The sequence below is a fragment of the Rhinoderma darwinii genome, chromosome 3, assembly GCF_050947455.1.
Source record: "Rhinoderma darwinii isolate aRhiDar2 chromosome 3, aRhiDar2.hap1, whole genome shotgun sequence".
NCBI lineage: Eukaryota > Metazoa > Chordata > Amphibia > Anura > Rhinodermatidae > Rhinoderma > Rhinoderma darwinii.
Genome location: NC_134689.1, coordinates 347,835,382 through 347,854,657, shown reverse-complemented (window position 1 = coordinate 347,854,657; position 19,276 = coordinate 347,835,382). Strand labels below are relative to the sequence as shown.

Below are 19,276 nucleotides of genomic sequence, written 5' to 3'. Positions count from 1 at the left end.
AGAGGAATGTTTTCAGTGTTCTCCATTATATTCATATCGATCGCTCCATTATGAAATTGTTCTTATCATTGGAGTAATTGTGCTACTAGAAGTATATAATTGGAGTTTATGAAACTTCATATAAGAGCAGGTTCACCAACGATGTCCAACCATGTCAATAATTGTTGCACTTTTTTAGTTCTAAGAGCTGTGAAGATATTAGTAATAGTACTAAAAATAGTAAGATATGACAGCTAATCCCATGGGGTCCAAGCATCAGGACATTTTGTGATAAACGTATTCGTTGGGGGACCAGTCTTAGAAAAAGGGATTGTCCAAAGGTGGACAACCAATATGAGTACGGACTGTTGGTATTGGCAAGCAGATAGAGTGGCTTTGAGTATGGGTATAATATAACCGATACATGCTAGACTTAATAGAGAAAGGAAAAAAAAAAGAAGAAGTTTGCTTAGTTTTTAGAAACAGCCCATGGAGAGACGTGGTACCGTGTTTGATATTGCAGATCAGTCCCATTCACGTGCATCGGGATGAGCTGCAATTCCAGACACAGTCGGTGGACAGATGTGGCTCTGTTTCTTGAAAGGAAGAACCCCCTATAAAAGTTAGTAACTAAACTGAAAAGCCCAATGAATTCTAGGTCACATATGTAGTGTATAAGTAGTGGGTCCAGCTTCTTTTACCCCCGGCGATCAGTCATCATCACTGATGAAAGCCATGCCTGGCTGCTACATTGGAATTATATGCCAGCCATTCAAAAGAATGGCCAACCATGTAATATATGGATGGGCCTGGTCCACCAGAGCAGCTCCCAGTTTTGGCTCTTAGAGGGGGTTCCCGAGGGGGACAAACTTCTATTACTTCCAAATGTCCTAATCAGGCATATGGAAAGAAGTTGTGGTCGTGACACAACACCTTTCAATCTGCAGCTATACAAGACATTGCCTCCAAGCAACGCAACAGTGTTTAATGAGAAACTGTGATCCCGTTCTCCATTATAAAATTAACATAATGATGTATACCTGTCCTCTAGGAAAGGCTAGCGGTAACCTAGTTACATTTTACGAATTCCTGTATAGGAAAAATTCCCAAAATAGTTTCCAGTTGCCTAAGTTTTTAGCCATTAAATTAGAAAGTAGCGCTTCAAAAAGTATAAAAAAAAAAGTATCCATATAGCCGGCCCCGGCTTTAGTGTTTCCTATATGAGAGTACCGGTGTCATGAGAACATTTCCAAAAATGCAAAGCATCAGACGAATCCCTTTAGAGACATTGAGCCAGCAACACAAAAACTATTACAATGTGATGCAATTGTTAGTGAGTTTTGCAGCATCACACCTGGTGGTGCTGCCAGAGCAAATCCTTTGGCTAGTGCCAAGATCAGCCATGTCTTCAAAGTCAAGAAACCTAGATCTAATAATTGTTTCCTTTCCAACATTTGCTTTCCATGACTTACTTACTTTTCATCTGTCCCATCCTGGAATATGGTGAATTTTTTGGGATATCGTGGAGAAATCACTGTGTGCAATGATTTTGCAGAAAAGTAGTTATCATTTGGAGACGCATTGTAGACCATTTTAAGCTTTGTATATATAAACAAACTTATTTACTTACCCACACAGTTGCAAGTTGGAAATTCAGATTGAGCCCTTTTAGCTGGCGTGTCCAATAAACTCTTGGTTGGAGAAGTTAAATAGCTTAATGGAGATTCCAAAAACCCACTAAGAGAAGGATTAAAAGGCAGTTCACTTTTTGTAGGAGTTCCATCAACTTGTTGATTATCGTCTGAGTAGAAACATGTGGTAGATACCACTGTAATAGCACCAGAAGACTCAATTTTGACCTGTTTTGGAGATTTAGATGAGAACAGACTTTCAAAATTCTGAGACATTTCCTGTCCTGAAGACATGGAAGAGTTTTCAGCGGACAGTGGTTGGGGAGGGAAGGGAAGTCTGGCCTGCGGCTCTAAAGACGTTGCTGGTTTTGCAGGACTTGCACCATTTTGAGAAGACATCTCTGTATTGGGGAGTGGAAAGTCATCACCAAACTCTGCTTCAAACTGTCTAATCAAATCTTCAAATTTGTCATCAATTAGTTCAGTTTGAACACTAACATGACCTGCATTGGCCTGTTGACTGACAGAGTCACTCTGCCCAGAGCTAGAGCTGGTATCATCAACAGAAGATGTGGCATTTGCATTTTTTGGACCAAAACTGTTGGTTTGAGGAATACCGAGTGATAAGCTATTGCCCTGTCCATCATTAGACTGATTTGCATTGCACATTTCCTGAGTGGTTAATGTAAATCTGTTGTGAAGATTAGCCTGTAATCCAGACTGTGATGTAAGCACCATTGATTTTTCATTGGGAACAGACTGGTCAACCTTTGCTTTTGGTTGGCTCTCTTCCTTCAGAGGGTGAAATTCTTCTATCTTTATTTGGCTCACTGGCAAGAAAAGAGCCTGGCCATCTTTTTGCTTGGGCTTTTTAATTTGTATTTGTTTACGAGGGGCTTTAATTTTCGGCTCCGTTTGTTTTTGTGATGGCGATTGCCCTCTCTTTTTCCTCTCCTTTACTGGCTTCTCTGTGGTCTTTGGGACCTTTTGGGGGCTTGGTACCCACCAGTTTTGTTGTTCTTGTGAAACTTCCTGTGCAGTGTTTGAATCTATAAAGAGGTTGCGTTTATGGTGAAGATGTTGCTGTAATGCAGCCTGTGTACTCCTATGGAAATCGGATTCTTGGAACAGCTGAGATAACTGATCTGGTGACATTTTGTAAAAATCTGATGTTGGAGTTTCTTTCTTAACCGAGCTTTGCTTTGACTTTTTTACTTTGGGGGTTATGGACTCAGGTCCCTTGAACACAGACTTAATGTAATCATCTGCATTCCCAAGCAACTGCTTCAACCCAGTCATGGGATCTGATGGGGTTTTTAGTTGCTCTGGACCTTGAACCCATTGCTGCATGAATTCTGTTTTTTGTGGAGTGGATGCCTCGTTTTGCAGCATTGGAGTGCCATGAGATAGTTTTTCTGGAATGTATTGTCCTTCTTGATAACTGGATTTCTTGTTTTGATCCCAAGAAGTTTGTCTAGTGGGCTGAGACATAGGAAGTGCATTATTACCAGTGTATATTTGGGATTGCTGATTTTGGAACAGTTCATTGTATGACATTGGTAATAAATGACCCTGGTCGCCTTTTGCGGATGGAAAATGCGTTAGGCGTTCATGGGAAGGTAAAGGTGTCTGTGACGGGCCATTGGGGCAATCCTTGTTTGTTTGTGGAAGTGCAGTAGATAATTGTGTAAGCGCTTCAATGGCAATTGCAGTTTGCAGACTTATATTCTTCTCTTTTGCAATGCTCCATGCATTTTGAGAAAAGGGAAGGGAGGCTGAAGGGCATTTTGCTATCTTATTTTCTAGTGCAAGCACCTGTTCCTTAGAGTAGTTCTTGTCCACCAGCTCCCTGCTGACCTGACTCAGAGTGTTGTGTGAGCCATCTTGATGGTCCTTAACAGCAGATTTGATTTTGTTCTCAAGCCATTCCAAGTAATCTGGGCACTCCGGTCCATCACAGTTACAATTAGGGGGTTTCATTCCATGTTTTGCAAGTTCTAGAGCGGTTTTTAGAGTATTTATATCTTCTGGGCAAGATGGAGGTTTATTTTCTGGAAGGCCAGAGCTTTCTCTGTTCATTTCATAATTGAACTTTTCATATAGCTGCATTGAAACCATAGATGGAGTCCCTGATGCTGGTAAACCATAGGACATAGCCTCGGCCACAGCAGAGAATGCTACTAGGTTTTTGGCATCTTCTAAATTTGAATTGTTAGCAGCAGCATGATTGCGGATGGGAGCGTTTTCCCAATTGATTTTTTCACCAGAATCCTGTGGAATAGCAGTATTGCTTAACCAAGAGTTTGCTTCCATTAATAACCTGTTTCCCAAATCTTCACATCCTTTATTTAGCAGGACTTGGTCACATGCCTGCGTCACCCTTCCTTCTTCAGCAGGATTGACTGGCCCCGTTTCCATTTGGTTTGTTTTGGGTCCATCAACTAAAATACTTTCTGAACAATTCTGGGGAAAGTAAAAAAATATATATATTAATATAAAATGTTTTTAAGTAATACCAGTAATTAAAAAGGAACTTTAAAAAATTAAAAGACAAGCTGAAGACCATAGTGGGCTATAAAGCAGTAAAATGCTCAAATGTATGTATAAAAAATACAAGTTTCATAGAACTATGTGACGCAACAATGAAAGTTACAGTTTTGTAATAGCCTGAAGTCTCAAGTGTTACAGTTGGGTGATGCAAATATTCACTTGTGTTATTAGTCACAAATCTGAAGCTGCTTAGTCATAGAATTTATGATCTTGAAGGAAAATTTTGATAGTAAAAACCATTCAGTCATTCAGTTTGTGGACATCCCAGTACCCCTACACAGACACAAAAAATTACTTATTTTAATTATTTATTACAGATGTGTTATGACCCAGCATCTGTCATAGCCAAGAAGTGGGGGGCAGGTCTTTTGGGACATAAACCAATATTCATGATTTTGCAGTGTACCAATGATTACCAATTACAATGAGCCTCACTCCTACACAAAGTGGAGGCTTATATTTTGTGGGTTAAGATGTAATTCACTAGATTCCAGTGAACCAGTGACTAATATTCATGAGGTCTCTCTTATATTAAAGTACCATTTTCATACACATTAGTGTTCTCAAAACATCTGATTCAGTTTAGAAGTTGCAATGCTTTTCAGAGAGATGTATTTATCTTTACTCGTCCCTTTGGCCCACACGGCTGTATCAAGGCTCTGTTTTGTACAGAGCCATAATAGGCTCCTATTGTAGTGCATGGGGCTCTGTCTTCACATGCCTCCTATTGCTTCTGGGGGAGATTATCTCCATATATCACCAGACACCGCGTGTACAGCAGCACTTGGAGACCGTGCGGCTCCAAATTAGGGAAACGTACAGCCTCAATGCGCTCATGTGTGCATGACCCCTTACCCTACCATCAGTGGTGTAACTACCGCCGTAGCAGCCACAGCCAGCGGCTGCTACGGTGCCCGTGGTTGCAGGGAGGCCGTACCGTTCGGCGCCACGGTCAATTGTATCGGCATCCTCAGAACGCAGATACAATTGAATACAATGGTGGAGCAGGGAGAAGTCAGTTATCTGCTCCACTATTCACTCACTGAATCCTGATGCCAGGGCAGGCCTACCGGTGCCACGCCACCGATTGCACAGGCAGGAAGTTGCCTGAAGAGTGAGCTTCTCTGTTTGTTGTTTAAGGAGCACTATTTCTGTGTGGGGAGGAACTAAGGGGGCATCACTACTGTGGGGCACTAAGTAGGCATCACTACTGTGAAGGGGGCACTGTGGGAATCATTACAATGAGGTAGGCACTAAGGGGCATAATTTCTTTGTGAGGCACTAAGGGGCATTCTTACTGTGTGTGTAGGGGGCACTAAGGATCATGATTACTGTGAGGAGGCACTAAGGGGCATCTTTAATTATGCGGGGCACTTATTGTGTGTGGAGAACGAAGGGGGCATAATTACTGGGAGTGGGGCACTACTTCACCATTCACACACTGACCCATTAAGTCAGCGCAGGCTGGCGCGATGTGTGAAGTTATCGTGCCTACCTGCGCCAGGCTACTGACTGCAAAAACTGAAAGAGGCCTATAGAGTGAGCCGCTCTGTTTGCTGTTTAAGGAGCACTATTTATGTGTGGGGAGGCACTAAGGGGCATCAATACTGTATTGGGGCACTAAGGAGCATCATTACTGTGGGGAAGTAAGGGGGCATCCTTAATATGCAGGGGCATCTGTACTGTGTGTGAAGAACAAAGGGGGCACGATTACTGTGAGTTCGGCATCATTTCTATGTGGGGGCACTAAGGGGGCATTCTTACTATGTGAGGGGAAATAAGGAAGCACGCTTACCGTGTGTGGAGCACTAATGGGGCATAATTACTGTAAGGGCGCACCCTTACTGCGTGTGGGTTACTAGGGGGGCCTTATAACTGTTAGTGGGCATCATCACCATGTGCTATACAAAGTGGGCACTGTGAAAGTAAAGGACAAAGGGGCACTATTACAGTGTACTGCACAATGCAGGGCGCTATTATTGTGTGGGGTACCAAGTGGGCACTATTACAGTATGGGGCATTATTTGTTTGCCTCTATTTTTGGTGGTACTATACTTGCAGCAGTAGGACAATGTTAAGGGGAACAACAGGAAGGGATGTTTGTGTAAAGGGTGAGGATTTGCTGGGAAGAGCTAAAAACATCTGTGCAGCAAACTCTGCAGAGACAAGTCGGCCGGGAGAAGTCATAATGGCAGTCTGGGTCGGATGGAAAGAAAACGGAAAGTGAGCAAGTCTCATCAGAGAAGACGTCACCTGTAAGTCACAGGATATATTATACTGTATTCATTGCTGTAAAGGATCTGCCAGGCACAGCTTCGGGGTTAACTTCCATAGGTAATCAGTCTTCACCTGAGTCTATCCCTCTGAGACTGACTCCAGCTTCCACCACTCTGGCTGGCAGGCTTAGGAGAGCCTATCGCAGCCTGGCCAGACTCAGCTAGCTCCCGCCTGTCTATTTATACCTGCCTTTCCTGTTCCTCCTTGCTTGTGATTCTTTCCGTGTCGTTTCCTGGCCCAGCTACAGCTCCTAACAATTTGATCCTGCTCCATTCTGACCCTGGCTTTCTGACTACTCTTCTGCTCTGCGTTTGGTACCTCGTGCTCTCCTGGTTTGACTTTGCTCGTTCACCACTCTGTTGCTCACGGTGTTGCCGTGGGCAACTGCCCCTTTCCCTTTGCTTTATATTTCCTTGTATGTTTGTCTCGTGCACTTACTGAGCGTAGGGACCGCCGCCCAGTTGTACCCCGTCGCCTAGGGCGGGTCGTTGCAAGTAGGCAGGGACAGAGTGGCGGGTAGATTAGGGCTCACTTGTCCGTTTCCCTACCCCGATCATTAGAATTGCAGTGTATTCATAGCACGATAATACTTTGCAGAGCGCCAGTGTAGAACTGGTATGTGACCACTATATGTAGATATTATTTGTCTTTGTGGTAAATATATGTGGTCATGGTGAGTAGGTATTATTTGGCTCTTGTATAATGATATTATTTGAGTGCATGTTTGTATTATTGAGAGCTAAGTGATCATTTAGAAATTAGTGTTTGTGACTAGAGAAATTATATAGGGGCAGGGCTGGTGTATTTACAGAGATGTTTCAGACATTTTTTTTAATTATAAAGTAATATCAAGGGACAGTGTACTGCTGAGACAGTTCAGTTTAACGATCATGAGTTTTAAAATTTGTCAAACTTTTTTTAAAAACTTTTTTTTCTGGGGGGGGGGGGGGGGTCATATGCCTTTGGGCTTGTGCCCCTGATCTTCCAATGCCCCCTGAGATGGATACATTGGGGTCTGGTCTGGGGTCTAAACTTATTTTATTTGTCTTGTCTGATAATGAAATGCAATGAAAGTCTTAACTTTTACATGGAGCTGATAAATGTTGTTGATCGAGGGTGGACCCATTCAAAAGTCTGCTATAGGGCGCATCCTTTTCTAGTTATGCCCTGTCTACCACAGGTACACACAGTGCACCGGTTATAGTGCATATAATTCCCCAAGTCTTGCTGGTTTAAGCGCCATTGCCAATAAACGTTAACTAAAATGTGGTAATGCTCAAGTTTGGAATGATTGCACAATTGAACAGATCCACTTAAAACAGACATTACAAAACACACATTGCATTACAAAAGTATAATCACTGACTATTAATATAGTAAAAGTGAATTATGGTAGAGGTAGAACAGTTTTTCACGACTACAACTTATGGCCGAAGCTCTGTAGGATTTCAAGCGTATAGACAGCTGCCTATATGGATATAAGATATCTGTATAAATCCATTGTGATCGTAACAAGCAAAGGATTGTCTATAAATGACAGCTGTAATCTTACTGGTGGGAGAACTCATTGTAAACCTCTAAAAATTCCGGTACAGAACATATCATCATCTTGGGCTACAGTTACACTGTAACGTCATATTTGTCGGGATGGTACAAACAGACGTTCGCAACTATATGCCAGTTGAACACCATTGACTCCCATTTAAAAAATGTACACTTTTTTTGGTATACTTTGTTGTTTTTTTTATACAAAGTACTAGGTTTTTCAATACAGATGAGGCAAAGGTATACAGACAAATACAGGCCAAATGTATGCCAAAAGGGGAATCCGGGCATAGGTTTGGCTAATGATAATCTATCCATACGTTAGACGTATATGTAGGGAGAATTTCCAGATATATACACTGAACGTAGAGTCCAGACGTGGTGTGAACCTAGTCTTAGCGCGAGGTGAGAAATTATATAATTTTCGTTTTTTCTCATTTTTAACATACTTTAAACAAGAACCATAATCTTGGTCCAAAGACCTCGACCTTCATAAGCGGTTCACAATTACAATGTTCAATGGGAAAAATATTTTTTACCCTTGGATTACATCGTAAAGTTTTCCGCAGCGGAAAAACGAGACAAAAGCACCACGTGTGACTTCACCCTTAGTCTGTCCACTTTGGCAATACACATATGTATGAATGATCTGGTGGGTCAATGTCTAGGCCAAGTATCCAGGACGTGTGAGGTCAGTGGTAGTGACCTTGTTGAAAAACACTTGACAGATGCAGGTTTTACTGAAACTATACACTATATAGTCTATTATCTCTTTATGGAAAGAATCTTCCCAAGCGTTACATTTTTGAACATCCATTTTAAAGACAATTAAGACTATACTCATTGTGTAAAGACCATACTACACAACCTCCCTTACCAAAGGATAATGGAATACCAAGAAAAGCATTAATACCGGAAAGAATACTAGAATCCTATTAAATATGGTAACCGTAGCGAAGGGCTGTCCATTTCTGAAACTGCACAGGGTTAAGTAGGACGTCTTTTTTTGCTACAGAGCCCGGCTTTGTGAACCAATAAAAATCCCACACCAGTCATCACACTCCATCATTTGCTGCCTCTTTGTCTGCTGCAGAGGAACACAATGAAATCCAGGCTTGTACGAACGCTGGATCTCCTCAAACATCCTCCAAGCAACCTTCTCCTGTAGCAGCACACACACAAAACAGTCCCGCATTGTGTCCCAGGGATCAGTCTCCTGCAAGGAAAATATTCGCTTGCAAAAACTACTCATCTCAATACAGCTTGCCAACCATATAGGCGCCAAGCTTATCCTACCTGGTCTTTGAGCATTGCATATAAGTATTCTACATGTAAATTATAGATATACAATTATAAATAATATATATACTTGCTGAAAACCACTAGTAATGTGCAAAGGGAAGGAAAAATGGGGGGGGGGGGGGGTGGAGCGAAAATGAAATGCAAGGACATTGTAACACCAAGAGCACCGAGCTGTAACCCATAGGAACACGTACATGATATTATGTATAATATTTGAGATTACAGAGCGGTTTCAAACACAAAGAGTATGTACAATAGAAGCTCACACTATGGCTAGCTAAAACCATATCTCCACAAAGCAGATGAAACCCTAAGCATTCATTGCACTAAAATCTATCATAATGTCACATATTCAAAAGCACATGATCATTGCGTCATCAAACCTTTACTTTAACCCTTTCACAGAATAACCTTAATTTGCTAAGCCCAGAGGGGAAAATGTAAAATCAATCAAGAAGGCCCAGATGCTGGAAATCGAATAAGAATAATAAAATAATGAACAACGTAAGACACTTACATTTGAAGGATTCAGCAGAAAAAGAAAAAAAAAACGTAAAAATGAGGAAGCAGAAGAAGGAAGAGAAGTCCTGGGGCTTTAAAGGACGTGAGAGTAGAAGTGGTGAGCAGGAAGCGGCTTAGAGATTCAGCCTACACACACCTCACCCTCCCCCCTCCTAACAGCTGTAGGGGCCATTAGCCCTGTCAAACAGCACACGTACATTCTGCATGCAGCACACAGGCTCGCTCTGCTGCAAACTACGGAGAGAATGGCCGCTAAAAAACAGACGGGCGGTTCTTCCCTCCATGGGCAACAGCTATATGGCAGCAACATCAAATGCAGCATTCTGTGTCGCCCCGGTGGCCCTGACGGTTGACTCTGCTCATTTAGAGAAACAGAGTAAGGCTGCAATTAATTGATCTTTCTGGGGTTTTTTTTTCTAAGATTACTCTTGCTAGCGAAAAATGAAAAGCTGTTTTTCTCCGCTCTTCCCAAACTGTTGGCTTTTGGTATTGAGTTTCACTTCTCCCTGGCATAGGGCACGCGGAAAGGCAGAGAGAGCTCCCATTCTTTTCCTTCGCCTAGTCCCAATCTCCCCGTATGATGTAATCTAGGAAGCACTGACAGATAAAGCGGAGTCCACCCTTCCACGGCTGCGTAAGGCTGTGTGCCAATCAGAGGCTGGGCATAGCTTACGTAGCGCAAAGGGCCATACTTTCTACTAGAATACTGTCCTAATTAGAGGGCTCCTCTACAGCGGTGGAATTACGGATTCTTGTTCCACACTCTTAATCGGGCTGCTTATTTAGAAACACTAAATATTATGATGGTAAGGACACCTGGTCTATAAAACGAAGAGGTCATCGCCATATCACCGATCCAAATATTATTATTTTTTTGAAAGGAGAATTTTATAGTGATTACATAACCAGATGCACGGTCTACACGGAGCAGAAGTAAACTGCTTTAAATGGCAAAAAACAATGACCACATTTATCATTCAGTTTGCTCCAGTTTTTGGTGTAAACCGTGACAAAAAAAGTAACAAATCAGAACGGGTCATAAATACTTTTCTCAACACTCGTCAAATTTGGAAAGGGAGGAGAAAAGGGACGCAAATGTTGTTGCAAATCTACAACTGCTCATAGCATGTGTGGATTTGTTTTTCTGCCTCTCCGACCGCGCAAAATCGAACAAATGAATTAAGAGGTATGTGCCTTGTAAAAAAATTTGCGTAAATCACGGCAACTATCTTCTTTACGAAGACTGGTGTGCGATATGCCAGTCTTTGTAATCGTGGGCCAATGTGCTAACTGTGTAGCTTACCAAGAACACAACAGTTAACCATTCTTGATCCATGACATGTGTGTGGATCCAATTGGTCTAGCTTACAGAGAGCTCTCTGACCACTAATCATTTCACAACTGTAAATGTCTAGAAGAATGCATCGATCACCTTCACTAAAGATTCTTAAGTCTACAGCAGGATAAACACACATATTAATTTTTGTTGACAGTGGCTAGGAAGAAATGGAACCTTTTTTAAGCCTCATGAAGTTGAGTTTATAATGTACAAAAAAACAAAAACAGGAGGGCAGCATATGCCCAACCCAGCAAAGGAATGCATAGGAAAATGCTAAACAAAAACCTTGTTGAGCGGAATATGCAACACCCAGTGCCACATTGCATTTATTCGATTTAACCATAAAAGAGCGGCTTATTGTATTTCACAGTATTGATGTATTTTGGGGCTGGTGATGACTCCTGAATACCATGGACAACAAACAAAACACGATCATTAACCAAACCACATCACCTTCTTCCAGTACAAATGGCCAGAGTGAAGTTGACTGGACATGACAAATATACCTGGAAGACCTTAGGAGAGAAGAGGAAGAGGATGACCTGACCATCATAAAGATGGACAATCAGAGAAATCATGAACTCTTCGTTTAGAAACCTTAAGACCCGAACAGAAGAAAGGTCATGCTGAACAGCCATTATTCATATATTAGCGATGACGTCCGTGGAGCAGAACAAGAAAAAGAATGACTGTAGAGGCCAATTAAAGGGGTTGTCTCATGAAGATGACCACTGTCATGTACGTCATAGAGGGGCCTTTCCTTGGCAATAAAAAGGTGATCGCAGTGGGTTAGAGTCGCCAATCAGCTAAATTCCATTTAAAAAGGGGTCGTGAGAAAAACGCCACGTGTTTTGTGGTGTTTTTTTTGCGTGTGGCCAGAAGTTAGCTTGAAATAAATAGGGAAATATAAAACGCCCTACAAACATGGCAGTTTTTTTTAGATGGCTTTCTTTTAGATCAGCAGCGTTTTTCCAAACTTGCGGCAAGCCTGGCTTTGGTGATTTTGAATCATTTAGTGGTGTTTTTGTCCTATAGATCTCCATTTTTTTTTATCCCGCTTTAAAAAAAAAAAAGCTAGTGTCAATGTGTGTTGCATTTTATATGCCGTTTTGGTGGCCTTTCTTTTTCAGGAAAAAGCATGCGCTGCAAAGAGGTATCTTTGCATCACATAATCCTTGAATCGCATAATTTGCAGTGTGAAAAAAGGCACCTAAATACAAACAAAAAAAAAACCACCACTGGTAGCAAAACAAACTATTAGCAAAAAACTCCACCAGACATGCCTAAAGGTCTAAACAATTATTATTATTTTTGTTAGTTTTCTTGTAGATGAAGATACAGACTGGAGTAAGAAGTAATGAGAGAAAAGGGAATGCTAGCGTTTATTTTTTTAGGTGCATCACTAAATCTAAAAATTTGCAGGATAACATTTTTGGGCCCCAAATTGTTTTTTCATGCAAAAACATTTACAAAAAAAAACCTCATAAAATAGGCATGAAAATTTTTTACCAGTCAAATTATACTTGTATATCACAGTAAGGGTATGTTCACACGGCTGTAAACGCCCGAAAAACTGCTTAATATGTACATCATTAGCTTTTCATTACGTAACAGCCCATGGGTGATGAATATGTAATGATCGGATGCGTTTAACAGATACATCATGAAAAAGTCATTAGCGTTCATGACACATCCGTTTAAACGGAGTCCGTAATAGTCGATGGGTGATAGATGCATATGTCGCAGCCTCCGCTTAAAGTATACAAACGGAGACATAAACGCAGTGTGAAAAGGGGCCTAACTTGTAGATTGGCTGGACACGTCTTTCCTGTTTTTAACAAGACAGCTCTGAATAATGTCAACATATGCTTGAAATGTGACATTCCATTTCTCCATAGCATTGAGCACAAAAAACTCCCTAGCCTTTCGGCCTTGTCCTGCCACAGTGTAACTAGTGCACGTCTGTGATTTTAGATCCATGTTATGACCAGATCTATTATATCATGCAATAAACGTATTAAATATTCCTTATACAGATCTATTATGTCAGTGGGGATTTCTTGTGTCCCACAGGAAATCTATAGCCCTCGAGTGATGACACGAGTATGAAATCAATTAAATTGGGGTTAATATTCCATCCTTTTCCAAACGCCTGAAAAGGATCTTGATCTATTTCTGCTCAACGTAATACATATGGATTATGCACTGGCCATATCATCAAATAACGACGAGTCTACGGAAGAGTTAACCAGAAGAGTATATTAGGTGTATATTTTTCACTGCTTCTAGACCGGAGGACTCATAGCACGCATGCTAGAAATGTCAACTATCTGCTGCCAGTTGCACTACTAAGTTTACGCACTTCGGATCGCGGGGAGGCTCCGATGAGGGCGGGAACAAATGTGTTGTTATACAACTACACGTGCTCCTGTATTACACATGGCTAGAATTTATCTGCCCAGAATAAAAGGACAAGTACCAGATTCAACCACGGCTTCTAGTTGTGACACTGGAGAATGGAAACGGAGGAAGGAGACAAAAAAAAAACGAAGGTGGTGTAGATAAAGTCCTTGAGTTGTAACAAGTGCATGGGATGAATTTTTTCCTGTAATAGCTTCAGACTAATTGCTGCTTACAAAAAATAAGAAAATAAAAATTCTGAAAAAATTTCAGTCCTAATATAAATCATCATTAACAGACTGGATTTTTGATTTTCATGGGTTACAATTTAACAGCCTCTAGCATTCCAAGAGTAAAACAGTAACTTCTAAAGTTTAGTTTGTATCAGCTCCCCTACAGGGACTTTAACAGGGCAATAGAAATCTAGTCAATGATTAACCCCTCATCTCTAGGACTTGCACCCTTTAATAGTCTGCAGGTTTAAAGAGAAGAACCGTAAACTGTAGTGACGATTGGAAAGTCTATATCTGGCCTATAGATAGACCAAATTCTGAAGCTCTAAAATTAAATGGTGTTCTCGCTTCATGTCAGACTGAAAGTAGAAAGTTGCTGAGACTTGAAGAAACTCATTTTCTAGCAGGATGTCATGTGTGGCAACCATTATATCACATTCTCCATCTCCAAGTCTCAAACGCAAAGATAATAAACTATATGGAAATAATGAGGTCAACTAGTGAAGAACTGTGTTATTGGTTCCATAGGTTGGTAAAAGGGTACGTTTACACGGCATATTTTCAGCGCATACAACTCTCGTATTAGATGTGGAAATACACTTGAAACAGACCTGCAAACAACTTCCAATTTACTTAAAATCGGAAATACGCCTCTTATGAACTACACAACGTATTTTTAACGCCACTTAGGCTATGTTCACATCTGCGTCAGGGCTCTGTTCCGTCTGAACGGAGCCCTGACTGACACAAACGGAAACCAAAGATTTCCGTTTTCATCACCATTGATTTCAATGGTGGCGGATCCGGTGCAAATGGTTTCAGTTTGTCTCAGTTGTGTAAGGGTTTCGTCCTTTTGACGGGATAAATACCGTAGTCGACTATGGTATTCACCCATCAAAACGACGGAACCCTTTCACAACGGAGACAAACTGAAACCATGGGCACCGGATCCATCACCATTGAAATCAATGGTGATGGAAACCTTGGGTTTCAGTTTGTGTCAGTCAGGGCTCCGTTCCGACGGAAAGCTCCGATGGAATGTCGGAACGGAGCCCTGACGCAGATGTGAACGAAACCTTAACTAAAAAACGCAGCTGAAGAAAAAGAAAGAGACATGTCACTACTTGAAGCATTTTACAAGATATTTTCCACATTGAAGTATTTTCCATTGACGCTTCACAAAACGCTCCAAAAATACACTTCAATAACACGCTAGTAAACGTCTGGATTTCAGAGGCTGATTTCTCATCATCAGCCTGTAAAATATGGTGTGCCCCTTAGCTTAAGACTCGAGTCTGTATCTCTGGTGGAAGGGAGCCATAGTAATGCCTATAAGGACATTGGCAAAAAATAACTATATTATTGAATTTAGACATGTATAATTCATAACTGTAATAAAGCACCAACAGATTATTACTACCCCATACTGTACTCCAATATTATAAGGAGGTTTTTCAGTATTATTTGCGTGATCACCAAATCTTGCTAAAAAATAAAAAAAACATTCAACAAGAAATTGTGGCATGTTCCATCGCATGTCGTATTATGGAGGTATTCTCTTCTAGAAGCAATGGCGAAAACAGTGCCTCACAGGTCCATATTACGAGCTGTAGGAATTACATGTGCCATTGTACAGGGTCCAAAACACAGCTTTACCGCATGCCACAAGTATCAAAGTAACTGGTGACTACACTGGCAAGTTCAGTCTCATCCTAGCAAACGGGTGCCAGTCAAATGCACATCAAACAGTCATTTAAAGCTGGTCTCATTCCAAACACAATTTTACACTTTACATATAGAAATAATCTACATCTAAGATTGAATAACTTTGTAAATACATTGCATTACTGAGTTACAGCAGGTATTATAGTCCAGAGATGCATTCACAATTCTTCTAGCTTCAGAGCTGAAATATTCAAGCATTCCTTGTTGGCTCATTGTCCCATACTGCTTACTCTAGTGATTTGCGATCTCGGAAGTGTTGTCTTTACGCTAAGCAGCATAAGCTAATTATTTAGCAAAACTAACAGTCCCACTGCATCATGATAAAAGCAAGAGAATCGAGGAAAAAGTTCATGCAGTATTACGGTATCGGCGCCTGGCTGGTAAGAAGTAGATAACGAAATTATTTCTTTATCCATGCAGACTACGCGTTTCTGGACCGAACCTCGTCCCTTCATACCAGACCTGATGAAGGGACTAGTTCGGTCCAGAAATGCGTAGTCTAGATGAATAAAGTAATACTTTCATTATCTACTTCTCATCTTTACTTACCAGCCAGTTGCCGATACCGTAATACTGCATGAACTTTATCCTCGATTCTCTTGCTTTTATCTTCAATCCCGCAACAAAAATTATTCCTTCTAGGGATCGTAGTGGGTGGCAGCCGGGGAAAACCGCAACAAAACGCACGGAAACACAGATGCAAGTTTTCACTTGGTAGTGTGCCCGCTACTAAAGAAAAGAATTTGAGTCTATTGTGCAAACTATTTATAGAAAAAAAGCACCTCCGAGGAAATCCACCTCTATATTTTTTCTTCAACTTCGTAACTGCATCATGATAATTCAGCTATTAGCGATGTGTTTGACAAGTTTGTTGACAGTATCCCATGGCAACCAGAACTTTTCATATGTTCAACTCAATATGCAGAATAGAACGATCTATATATTATATGGTATGTATGCTTTTGTGTAAAGCTCCTTTTGGGTTAGTAACTGATGAACTATGCACTACATTTTGTGAATATATGTTTTACAAATAACAATAGGTACAGAGATACCGGATCATTGTTCATATGAGCATGTGAACAGTATATGCATTATCAGAAGATCAGATTAGCTGCTGTCTTCACAGCCGTTACCCCAATTATTTGGAACATAATAGTAGTCAAGACAAGCTCACTGGTGCAGAAACTGCTGACACAGTGACAATACTTGAGAAAAGCTAAATGTTGAGGCAAAGCTTTTGACACCATAGCAAGTTGACATTACTTTGTGTGCACATCTAGGGCTTTACAGCATAGCTCATCATAATTTAACAAGGCTTCGTTCTCCACAAATACATGTGGAAATATTGTGGCAACATTAAAATGTCAGATAATCTTTGTGTATTGATATGTTGAATTGTGAAAAATAAAACTTACACCTACAATATATAAAACAAGGCACCTGAGACAAGAAAATAAACTATGAAGAAATACACAAATACATTGATGCACCTGCCCACCCAAGACCATAAAATAGCCATATAGTCTCACACAGCCACCCGTCTACAAGGAAGAAGAAAGAGAAAAATAAAAACCAGCAACCTTTGCTCTACTAGAGATATCGCTAGTCAGTCAATGCTTTGGGACTGGACTTCTAATTATAGTTTATGTCAGAATTCTGCCGTGTAGACTCTCCTACACCTTCACAGAAAACTCCATACCTGGTTGCTCTGCTAGCCCATGTCAAGGCATTAGCTTGATATGACTTTGCTCATGCTTGATTTTGCCTTACAGAAAACTGAAGTTGAAGGTGTGACAGCCTATAAATCCTTTGTGTCTCTTTAAACGAACTTGCTCTCCTCCTCTAGAACCACACCTGTTCATACAGACCGGTTGGGCAGGTCTACCTGTGCTGCAAGCACCTGCATGATCTGCTCTCTTCAGCTGTGTCTTCCCTTTAATAGCCAGCTGATCAAGAAGAACATTTAACTTTGCGACTAAAACTTTAGCGGCTTTACGGCTCAGGCATAAGGCATTGCGGTGGGCAATGGATCATGTACGACCACACATTTTTTGTTTTCATGACATGAGGCAGTAGCCACAGGATATGCCATAAATGCCTTATAGGTGCGAGAACAGGGAAGACTTTGGCTTCTGGGAACCGGCCAATGAGGGTTAACAAACCTCAATTCTTCACCTAGGTGAGGGCCCCAGAGGTAAGACCTGCACCTTATCAGGCATTTATAGCATATCAGTCATAATTCACTTAAAGAGGTGTTCAATTACTGCACAACCCCTTTCAGATATACGAACGGATTTTCAGTTCCAGAAATTTCTGCAACAATTCTGCCACCTGTGAACATACCCTGGAGTAGTCTTCTGTTCAGCAATGCTTTGGCATCTTTTAAATCATAATGCAGTTAAACTCTCCCCATTGTATCTTCAATCTCCCAGTAAAAACAGGTCATTGTTACACAGGACACATTATGGGTTGTGGCAGAACATACATGACAGTATGCACATCGTACACATCAGTGTCTATACATCACATCAGTGACAATTGCACTATTATATGGGGGAAATGTTGCATTACAACTTTTCCAAAAACAAAAGAAATCCCAATAGTTTTGTACACAAAAACCCCCCCAAAATTTAGCGATTATAGATTTTGCTTCAGTTCTCTGTATATTGCACCAATGTGCAACAATCCATAATAGACACAATATTTAATTCAGAGTCCCGATAAGCTAGTTCCTGCAAATATGATCATTCTTGAAATTAAGCGAATTTCCATCGACAGCGAGCCACAGACATTAGCTTACTGCTGTCAAGAAGTTGCTCGGCCAGCAGTTATCACGCGAGTTTCCCTCCTCATAACACGCATTCCCATCCTGAGGTGAAAAAGCAATGAAAAGTCAGCAGGGTTTTTGGGTTCATACACTTTTAAATGTTGCCAGATCCCAACGAAAAGTACAGGATATGAAGGCCAAACAATAATGTCTATGGTCAGCTTTAGTAATCAAAAAGTTTATAGCCGTCCTCTTCTATATAATCCTAAAACTATGTTCACACGTTCAGGATTTGATGAAAATTTAGATGCGGATACTGCACCTAAATCCCCATCGAATTTGCTGACATTTCGAATTCAATGCAAGTGAATGATACTCCTCTCACGTGCAGCGGAAAACGTCTGCGTTTTTTGTTGTCCATGCTGAGGAAAAGGGGGCCATGCTCATTATTTCCATGGAATCCACATGGTAAAGCTGCGGATTAACCTCATTGAATGATATTGTGGCTAATCCAGCTGCCGATCTGCTGGCACATCCATGGCAGAATTCTGAGTGTCAGCCTTGGATTTCCGCTGTGGATTCTTTGAAAATACATGTCATGATTGTGTGAACACAAACTTGCTGCAGCCAGTGGTCTTGTACAGAGAGGTGATGCATGGACTCTTGGAGAAAACAGATTACATCATCAATGCTCGATGAGAAAGCCCCTACTTTAAAAGGGTTTATCTTGTTAACAAAAACCCATTTTCAAAAAAAAGAAAACTATTAGGGAATTCAGATTTCAGAGTTATAATCTCCATCCTACAGATAGTGATAAGCAGCGTGACTGAAGCGCTGCAGGGGAATTTAACACATGAGCCCGGTTCCTCCACAGATTACAGACGGTCATTGAGGGTCCCAAGGCGGAACAAACTGGGATCAACTTATTACAACTTCGGGGTATTGATCTTGCTATCTGGATATATAATAAGCCAATCCTTGAGAATGAAAGAAAAAGTAAATT

At 41.0% G+C, this 19,276-nt stretch overlaps 1 protein-coding gene across 3 annotated transcripts in view; it reads right to left on the bottom strand.

Moving 5' to 3' along the window:
• Nucleotides 1-19,276, bottom strand: part of TET3 (tet methylcytosine dioxygenase 3) — a 75,718-nt gene that overhangs the window by 34,642 nt on the left and 21,800 nt on the right. For 2 of the 3 annotated variants that reach the window (XM_075858480.1, XM_075858481.1), the window contains one exon: nucleotides 1,610-4,073. In XM_075858480.1, the coding sequence (XP_075714595.1) occupies nucleotides 1,610-4,073 (2,464 nt within the window). Of the gene's footprint in view, nucleotides 1-1,609; nucleotides 4,074-9,801; nucleotides 10,369-19,276 lie in introns of those variants that run through there. The other variant, XM_075858482.1, reaches the window with a different exon arrangement.